At 44.3% G+C, this 10,678-nt stretch overlaps 1 protein-coding gene across 1 annotated transcript; it reads right to left on the bottom strand.

The window, feature by feature from the left end:
• Positions 1-7,124: 7,124 nt before the first annotated feature.
• isca1 (iron-sulfur cluster assembly 1) lies at positions 7,125-10,619 on the bottom strand. The gene is made up of 4 exons (XM_012841567.3): positions 10,447-10,619; positions 8,966-9,019; positions 8,665-8,770; positions 7,125-8,477 (listed from the first exon to the last, which is right to left on the bottom strand). Exons 1-4 carry the CDS (start codon positions 10,525-10,527, stop codon positions 8,329-8,331), a joined length of 390 nt encoding a protein of 129 aa, XP_012697021.1. The 5' UTR covers positions 10,528-10,619; the 3' UTR covers positions 7,125-8,328.
• Between the last annotated feature and the right edge of the window lie 59 nt (positions 10,620-10,678).

Below are 10,678 nucleotides of genomic sequence, written 5' to 3'. Positions count from 1 at the left end.
GTTCAAACTGACCGGTTGCCCTCTGAACACCAGACAGACAGACAGACAGACACAGGAGGAGCTGCTGGGAGAAGCCAGCTATTTGTTCACAACAGCTACGAACAATGTTATGTATGCTTTTGGTGGGATTGTGTGTGTGTCAGCCTATTGGGACTAGGTGAATGGTTTAGTGTGTATCTAGCTTGCTGTGATTATTGTGTGCTGTGCCTTTTTGAGTGCTTATGAAATGTATCACCCTTTTTGTATTCACTGTGTGTATTGTGATCCTCCATTAATGTGCACCGTGTGAAATTGCATAGAACACTGTTCACCACACAGACTTCCCCTTGGGGCTCACTGATTGCTTCATTGCTTGAACCTGGACACATACCTGGACCATTAGTAACCTACCTATCGACGGGAGCGAGGGCAAGGAGGTGGGGTATATAAACAGGGAGCTGCTGGATTACTGAAGACCCGGCGGGGACAGCGACACGGAGACGAACGAACGGACGGACGGACGGACGGAAGGAAGGAAGGAAGGAAGGCAGGCAGGCAGGCAGGCAGGCAGGCAGGCAGGCAGGCAGGCATTGGGCAGCAACGGATGGAAGCAGCCCAAAACACGCTATCATCACGGAGAGCTGTATTGGAATAATCAATGCTCACAATTCCTGAGCAAAGGAACGTAAGCTTTGCCTCCTACTTTTATATGTCATTATTACTGTGTACGTGGCCTGCGGTACGTTGATCCTTTGCCTGACTATCCGAGGTCTGCTGGTGGCCATTTCCGGGTTGGGACGAAAGGATTCCAACGACAGAAGTCGGAACCAAGAGGAGCCAACGTGGCGAATATTCCAACGCTCACGATACCCAGCGTGAAGGGAAGTATTTGTTCCATCTAAACCCCATTTCGCTGTTTATTGCATTGGCTGAGTTTTAACTATTTATTTTACTGTGGTGCATGGACTGCTTGCGTCGAGAGGCTGTGACTGACGTCTTTGGGAATCCCCAGAGAAGCCCATCGTCTTGAGGGGGGCGTCGCCCATGACGACACACCAAGCCATCCACACTGGACAGATCCCAGCCTGTATTTGACTACAATTGGACCCCAGCTGTCTGTCAGCTCACTAGTGGATTTTCCTTGTGGACATTTAAATTATTGGAAGACTGCTTTTACAGATATAAATTATCTTCAAACTTTTATTCAAATAAAACTATTTTTATAATTAAATACTGTTGGTACTTCTGTGTCCTGGGCATTCGTAAATTTAAGGAGGCAGCCATACGGCTGACACCTTTATTCTGCGGTCGGTGAACCATTTTTGTGTTGATTTTGAGGTGTGCTTCGGATCATTGTCCTGCTGGAAGGTCCAACCATGGCCCATTTTAAGCTTACTGGAGGGGGCTGTTAGGTTTTCATTTAATATCTGCTGGTATGTGATGAGTCCATGATACCATGTATCCTAACAAGCCTTTGGAAGAAAAACAGCCTCACAACATCAAAGATCCGCCACCATACTTCACAGTGGGTATGAGGTGCTTTTCTGTATGGCTATCTGTCTGTCTACGCCAAACCCACCTTTGATGTATGTTGCCAAAAAGCTTTATTTTGGTCTCATCTGACCATATAACTCGGTCCCATTGAAAGTCTGACTTACATTTGGCAAACTGTAGGATTTTTAGTTTGTTGTTGATTGACAGCAGAGGCTTTTTTCTGGCAACCCTCCAAAACAACTTGTGGTGATGTAGGTGGCGTCTGATGGTAGTTTTGGAGACTTTCTGACCCCAAGACTCAACTAACCTCTGCAAGTCTCCAGCTGTGATCCTTGGAGATTTTTTTGGCCAGTCGAACTATCCTCCTCATGGTGCGTGGGGTCAATGTACATACACGTCCTCTTCCAGGCTGATTCTTAACATCTCCTGTCGCTTTAAACTTCTTAATTATTTCCATGATAGTGGAAATGGGTATTTTCAACTGTTTAGAGATTATCTTGTGTCCATTTCTTAATTTGTGCAGCTCAACAACTTTTCGTCACACATCGTCACTGTGTTCTTGGGTCTTTCCCATAGTGATGAATGACTAATGGAATTTGGCCTGTCACCTCATATTTGTACGCCAGTGGAACAGGAAGTCATGGTCACTTTAACACACAAGAACTTACTTTAACACACAAGAACAACGATAATCAAGTAACTCACAACTTTACAGCATATGTGATACAACAACGTTTTGCTCGTATTTTTCTTTGCCGATATAATCTCAGAGATATAGTTATAGTTTTTATAATCACACCCGCTCTTCATAGTGAAGAGAAATGATTGGGGTTTCTGAGTGTAATGCCAGTGCAACAGTGGTGCTGTTGGTTTATTGGATCCCTAGTTGCACGCATGAGAAGTATGTGATCTGTTCTGTCTCTGTGGTCAGAGTCTGGGACTTTATATGAATGTTTATTATTAAGGTCAGCTGTGTTTACAGCGTTGCTGTATGTTTACTGCTGTATCTGTGTTTATGATTGACAATTTATCATTTATGGAATTTATTTATTCAGCATCCAGGGTGTTGTGCTTCAGTTGCTGATGAAGCAGAATTTGTCACGGTCTCTCAAAACAGTGAGGGAAAGGACGAACTGATCAAAATTTGTGCAGAGGGGACATTGAAGAATCTCAGTAAAGTGGCACAGATAGCACTTCACACTTCACTCATGTGCCTCTCATTGCGTAACACCACTGCACTGCCTCTCATTGCGTAACACCACTGCATTGCCTCTCATTGCTGAACATCACTGCACTGCCTCTCATGTGCCTCTCATTGCGTAACACCACTGCACTGCCTCTCATTGCGTAACACCACTGCACTGCCTCTCATGTGTCATTGCGTAACACCACTGCATTGCCTCTCATGTGCTATTGCGTAACACCACTGCACTGCCTCTCATTGCGTAACACCACTGCACTGCCTCTCATGTGCCTCTCATTGCGTAACACCACTGCACTGCCTCTCGTGTTATTGCGTAACACCACTGCACTGCCTCTCATTGCGTAACACCACTACACTGCCTCTCGTGTTATTGCGTAACACCACTGCACTGCCTCTCATTGCGTAACACCACTGCACTGCCTCTCATTGCGTAACACCACTGCACTGCCTCTCATGTGCCTCTCATTGCGTAACACCACTGCACTGCCTCTCGTGTTATTGCGTAACACCACTGCACTGCCTCTCATGTGCCTCTCATTGCGTAACACCACTGCACTGCCTCTCATGTGTTATTGCGTAACACTGCACTGCCTCTCATTGCGTAACACCACTGCACTGCCTCTCATGTGCCTCTCATTGCGTAACCCTCTTATTTTCCTCCGGTCAAACTATTTTCAAACATTGATGAAACTGGTGTAATTTAAATAAGTTTGGGATTGTGTCATTAGTGTTCAAAATAGGATATTTTCTGTTCCAACCTGTTCTGTTTTGAACAGTGACATGTTATAATTGATTAATTAAGGTGGCGCTATAGATTGAATTCATGAGATGGTTTCCCTCCATGAATATCAGAATCTAAACAGTCAAAAAATAATAATAAATAAATAAGAATACATCATGTCTTCATGACTTTACACACATGTGGTTTTTTGGGACGCTGGAGGGAGACAAACTCAGCTGACATTGCAAACAGCTAACACATTGAATTCTACACAAGTCATTTTAACACTGTACCAATTTTAGCTGTACTCAAATATCTAAGTGGGTTACAAGATTAATTTAATCCCGGGTCTTAATGACCAAAGGGTCACAGGTGTTACTCTGTCTCCGGACAATAGGAGGGTAAATCAACTAATTCCCTACATTGTGTTAACCAGTCACAGTGGGGCTCAAACTCCACTCAATAATGGCAGAAATGATCTATGACCAGAGGGGCTATATTGACTCCACTCAATAATGGCAGAAATGATCTATGACCAGAGGGGCTATGTTGACTAGGCGTGAAGATGTATTATTTGACAAGGAACTATGTGAAGCACAGATACATTGAATGCAATAAATGAATGCACACACTAAGTCAATGGGAACAGAAGGAGTCATGGTGACGTATACTAACTCACAGGGAACACAGCAGGGGGGAATACCAAGTACATGGTTTAGTGACAAACCTGGGTAACTTAACTCGGTAAACCTTAAGCGGTAGAAGGAGGTGAGGTGCATTCATTAATTTGGAGAAGGAGGTGAGGTCATTCATTTGGAGAAGGAGGTGCATTCATTCATTTGGAGAAGGAGGTGAGGTCATTCATTTGGAGAAGGAGGTGAGGTCATTCATTTGGAGAAGGAGGTGAGGTCATTCATTTGGAGAAGGAGGTGAGGTCATTCATTTGGAGAAGGAGGTGTAGTAGATCTGGTTCCTGCAGACCAGTGGTGGCGAGCAGCTCATGGACGTGTCGCAGAGGCAGGTGTTGCGGAGGGCTCTGCGCTGGATGCCGTCCTCCTGTGGGGGCCTCAGGACGCTGTCGGAGCGCTGCTGGGCGCCTCGGTACAGCCTCCTCTCCAGGTCCCCCAGATCCTCAAAGTATTGCTCACACGTGCCACCTGAGGGACGTTACAATCACCAGTGTCACAGGCAATAGGCACACCCACTCGTGCCACTTGAGGGACGTTACAATCACCAGTGTCACAGACAATAGGCACACTCACTCGTGCCGTCTGAGGGACGTTACAATCACCAGTGTCACAGGCAATAGGCACACTCACTCGTGCCACTTGAGGGACGTTACAATCACCAGTGTCACAGGCAATAGGCACACTCACTCGTGCCACCTGAGGGACGTTACAATCACCAGTGTCACAGGCAATAGGCACACTCACTCGTGCCACCTGAGGGATGTTACAATCACCAGTGTCACAGGCAATAGGCGCACTTGTTGAATCTGACACTTGGCTCAGAGGCCAGTTTGATTATGGTAAACACATTGACATGACCAATCACTAACATTCACATTTTGAACGTGGACAAAGCAAATTCAAAAAACAGGTGTGCTTATTGGTCTTATGTGTGTACATCCTGCTGTGCCTTACTGTTTGCACGTGGCTCTTTCAGTGCTAGCCACAGGCTGGGCTTCCTGCCAGGGCTGCACGCCCGCAACCCTAATATCTGTGAGGACAGCACTCCCTGCTGGAACAGCGCCCTGATAGAGGATGGCGACTCTGAGCGCTGCAAGCCCCGTCGACCTGCTGCAATGTAGGACAGGAAGACAAATTCTGCGGGAGCCTTAGAAAAGGCCCCTGCTCTCTGCTTCAGGTCCGAGGTCTGGCCTCCTCTGGAGCCTCTGCTGGGGCTGGTCTGGTGGTAGTGCTGCTTAGACCGACGCTCTGCTAGTCTCTGGAGGCTGTCTGGCAGGGGGGCAAGAGGGGCACCCCTTCCCTTGGCTGGTGGTGGATCAGCTGCTTTGGAAACAGACGGTGGACAGGGGAGGACGGGGAGCTGCGAGAGGCCCCGCTGCCCTGAGGGGTCTCTCTTCTGCCCCAGGTGGGGCAACAGGTCAGCAATCTGGATTTCAGTTGGAGGTAAACACCGCAAGTTGGTGATATCAAAGAGTACATTTAGCAGAAGGTTCAACAATTCGCTCAACATATTTGAGCATCATAAACTGCAGAGACTATCTTTTCTTCTAGTCACATGGCTTTGTGTTCTCTTTGTAGTGTATTCTCTTCAACAGAAGAAAGACATTCGAACCAGAGGGGTAGCATACTGCAGCAGAAGTCAACCAGGTTCAGTCGTTTGATCTGGGTGCCTTAACATATTCAACTGATTTAGCTGGGTGTACAAGAACACAGACGTTCAAGCTCATTCACAAGCAAGACTTGATTAACATTATACCTTCAGCCCATAAAATTCTTTGCTCTTTGTGCATTTTGTCCCCTGCTCATTTTCCATGATGCTGCCCATCTTTCCCCGTCACACAGAGACATGAACCAGCAGCATATTGTCATGAGGTAGCAGTACTTCCAAATATCAACATCCGTGTTGATTTGTGTGATCACTGGTGATGAGCAGTGTTTATGACCTCTGCAGCTGTGGATGATGACTGAGCCATGTCATGAGTCAGAGCCTGAGATGCACTTCTGTGATGTCATAGTGGTGTCAGCTTTGGGGTTGTAGAGCTCAATGGGTTGTGCCAATGGAGTTGAGTAGAATACAGCTGAGCGGTCATCTCTCCATAAGAACATTAGAAAACTGCTGAATGTATTTCCTGAATCTCCAGGTACAGGACTAAGCGAAACACAGGCTCTACTTAACATGTTTTGTGTGTCTAGGAAGTCCTTACCAGTTTGGGGTTATCTTCCTCTCTTTAATCATTTTACCACAGGGTTCCTTTTTCTTTGAAATGGAGAATTAATCTACTGTCACAACGGTTGTTTTCTTACCAACCACTAGGGCTGAACGATTTGGGAAAATAATCTAATTGCGATTTTTTTACCAAAATATTGCGATTGCGATTTAATATGCGATTTTTTTTCCCCCCAACAAAACGTAATGAATTATTTAAATATGAACAACACAATATTAGATACATTTAGTGTAAAATATTCTTTCCCACATTTTACATTTTTATTTAACTGCTCATTACAGAAACAACAAATCGGTGGCTTTGCCACTGTGCATTTAAGTAATTTAAAAAAAGTAATTTTAAGTATAAACACTAGGCATGCACTTTTTAAACACTGTGTGCAAAATGTACCATCTTAAAAAAAAAAAAAATAGTAATTTTTTAATTTTTTTTTTTAAGACTATTTTTTAATCGCGAACGTTGCGGTTAGAAAATCGCGTTCTATCATATCGCGATTAAATCGCAAATGCAATTAATCGTTCAGCCCTACCAACCACCCATGTTCAGTTACTAGTCAATTCAACATAAATTTTCCAAAGAGATTAGAATCTTGATCGTACCAACATTGAGTATGGCAATTTGGCAGAAGTTACCATGCAGATTCATTGGGATGAGAAGGAGAGACTGAAGATGTCTGCCGGGCTAAGTCAAGGCAAGCCAAACAAGAACATCTTCTCATTTTCCCCACTTGATTAATTGAAAACAATTTAGGACTCTGAGCCAGACATGTAACAAACCCTGTGACAAATCTGGTGACATGAACAATCATCTTTGTTGTTGAAGGAAAGCTAAGCACTTTCCGAGTTTATTTTTGTGCGTTTCGAGTTTAAGGGCATTTTACATTCTTTCTATGTACATATATTCAGATTTTACAACCACATAACTTATGATGTGCAAACAATTTCAGACACTCAAAAAAAAAAAAATACAAGCACACGGCCTCCTGTGCTGCAGGACTTCAGATGCTGATCAGTATTAGTTTGACAACATGAAGGACCACTGATCAAAGGTCTTCATCAGATTTTGTTTGAAGTTTAGTAACGTCCCTATACAATGTTGCCACTAGCATATATACACAACATCATCTCCACCACTTTCTGGACTTTCTCTGATTCATTGGCACACTCAAACTAAACAACTTCAGTATCAACTTGCAGACCTGATCAGGAGTTGAAGAGCGTGCCCAAACGCACTGCACCAATGCTGACTAAGGAAGATGCCTACACTTCAAACAGGGATCAAGAATGTGCCTAAATCCACTGTACTTGGACCAAGTCATCCTAATCCTGAAAGGACAGGTGCTATTTTACCAGCATGCCAAAACTTTGACAAATGTAGGAGCAGTCTCCAACGCCACGGCACTGTTGCCGTGTCAGGAGCACACCCATACCAGGTACTTGTGCTGGATTAGGAACATGTTCCTCCAACCTGCACTGGGGGAATGGTGGGTTAACCAGTACCTCTAGACCAACAGCGAGTGATTGAGTTCATGCCCAAACCCATTAAACATGTGCCACACAGCACAGATAACCTGTGATGCTGAACCCATTAAACACGTGCCACACAGCACAGATAACCTGTGATGCTGAACTCTCACCTCCACCTTGGCATGTTGAACTCTAACCTCCTCGGTTCTTGGCTTTGATCCGTATGGTGGTGCCCCTCAACTCTGTACTTCTCTGGGTGGCTAACCATATGCAGATCAGATTTTGAAAATGTATGAAAGCATGATGCATGATGAGCATAGGGGTGTGTGTGTGTGTGTGTGTGTGTGTGTGTGTAGGATGCAGCACAGGGGTCACAGGTTCTTCAATCCCAGCAGTCAACTGAACACTCATCTGTTCCTCAGTCTCTCCATCTCCAGAGATCTTTAATTCCTCGCTCCAAAGCAGGGCAGTGTTTGTGTGTCTATACGCAAAAGGGGGAGAGGGGGGCTCGGGGTTGGAGGGGCGCGTGAGTGAGTGGACGCCCGTCTCAGATGTTGAAGCTCTCCCCACAGCCACACGTGCCCTTGATGTTGGGATTGTTGAACACAAACTCGCTGGTGAGCTTTGATTCTAAAAAGTCCATCTCTGTCCCCAGGAGTGTGAGTTGGGCTTTCTTCTCAATAAACACTCGAACACCTGCAGAGAGGCATAGATATCACTGAACAAACAGCCTACAAAATACACAAATAGGCTTGCTTTATATTCTCATCTTCTACCATCATGGAGGATAACTTGGGATACCTTAAGTTTTTTATTTGGTTGGCCTTATATTCCAGACAAACAGACACACACACACACAGTAATTGCTGAGGATTCCACTCACCATCCTGGATCACCTCCTCATCTGACTTGTCCTTCGCTGTTGTGTAGTCAAGTGTGTAGGTCAGGCCATTACAACCCCTTGTCCTCACACCAACCTTCATTCCAATCTACACACACAATTAAATGGTTATGATAAAGATCACTAAATTACTACATCAAAACATGAGAATCACATCCTGAATAATGGCTAATGTCTGGTTGAATACAGATACAAAATACAAATTTCATTTCACTGAAGCCCCAACTGGAGCCCTGATTGGCTGAGCTGGATGTGGGCGGGTCTTGCTGGAGTAGACACTTACATATTCTGGTTTATCATGCAGCAGTGTTCTGATCTTGTTCACAGCAGAGGGAGTCTGGGATGTGAGAGGAACACAAAGAGATAACATGTTATCATCATCATCATCATCATCATCATCATCAATTCTTTATGTTAGTATAGATTCAAGAGTTCAGTCATAATAGGACACCCTTTACAATATGCCTGCTCTCTCTGTGAATTTGTGTTCTAGGCACCGGCACTCAAAACGCTCAGGACAATTTAAGACGGAAGAAGACGAGTAAAGTCGGTAAAAGCCCTCCATGTTGATCCAATGGCCAGTAATAACACTCATTTCCTGTATTCATACACGAAACAGAGGGCGGATATGTGGGCACTGTTTATTTACACCGAGAAGAAAACATGGAAATTCCTGTTTATTCTCTCTCTCTCTCTCTCTCTCTCTCTCTCTCTCTGACTCTCTCACACACACCAATACAATATTCATGACCAAATAAAAACCTTTAAGGCCTTTAAAAGCCTAGCATCAAGACCAATATTACTGTAAATGTATGTGGATGTTAGTGTTATGATAACACTTTCCCCAGAACTCGCTCTGTGAAGTAAAATATAAAAATGTGTGTGCAATAACAGTAAGGTAAAGAAGATCAGTATGTACACAGTCATAGACAATATAGAAGTTCAATTTGGCATTAAGATGCAATTACACGGCTGGCACACGCACAGACACACAAACTAATCCTTTGTACTAATATGTTCACCAATCTGACCTGACGGGTAACACCTGGTTACATCACTTTTACCAGGACATGGCACCTACATTGTCGTAGTTAGCACTTATTGTGGCCCATACTTCCCAATAACTAATCATAGACACCGACAACCCGCTTCCTTATCAGTCACATTCAGTCACACTGCCGACAGGCAACCCTCGTGATTGTAACTTTGACGACCTTCTTTAACAGAACCTTAAAACAAGCGTTACGTCTAGGAACATAATGATAATTCAAACACCCGTGTGAAAGAAAATGTTTTACTTAGGAAAATAATAGCTAATCTAATTCTGACTTTCCACGCCTAATGCCACCTAATTCGCAGTGGCAATGATACATACAAGTTACCTCAACCTAACATTAGGTAACAAGTGTCATGTCAAAGGTGGCTAGCTTGCAAAGTGGCAAGCTAACTATCATACCTAGCTGTGCTACTAAAGGCAGATTAGACCGGATTAACACAAATGCAAGACAATAAAACTAAGACACCACTGAAGCGCATCACATTTCTGCAACAGTTGACGACTGTCGTTAACTTAAACACAATAGAGAATATTTGAAAATACAGTCAAAAACGGTATACTAGCTAGCTAGCCAACCATCAATGCATTAGCCAACGTTATATGGGCTCGCTAGCAGCTAGCTAGAGGGGTATGCTACGTCACTGACGTATCGTACAAGAAGGACCAACTCTTAAACAGATACGTTTTTGAAATTTCCACACACTCACCAAGGTTAATGCAGCTCTTGTGGGCAAAATTTTCCTTCTGCTGACCGCTCTGACCGTGGCTCGTACCATGGACGCCGACATCTTTGACTTTCTTACTTGGTTCCTCTAGAACTGTCTAAGCGTAAACAACCAAACAATCAAGCTGATAGCACAATGTAGAAGATTGCGCATGTGCAAGTACGGCACAGCCCACTGGCTGTGGACGTGAGACGCGATAGGCTGTCTACGCTAC

The sequence above is a fragment of the Clupea harengus genome, chromosome 7 (assembly GCF_900700415.2).
Source record: "Clupea harengus chromosome 7, Ch_v2.0.2, whole genome shotgun sequence".
Lineage (NCBI taxonomy): Eukaryota > Metazoa > Chordata > Actinopteri > Clupeiformes > Clupeidae > Clupea > Clupea harengus.
This window is presented reverse-complemented; position numbering and strand designations above follow the sequence as displayed.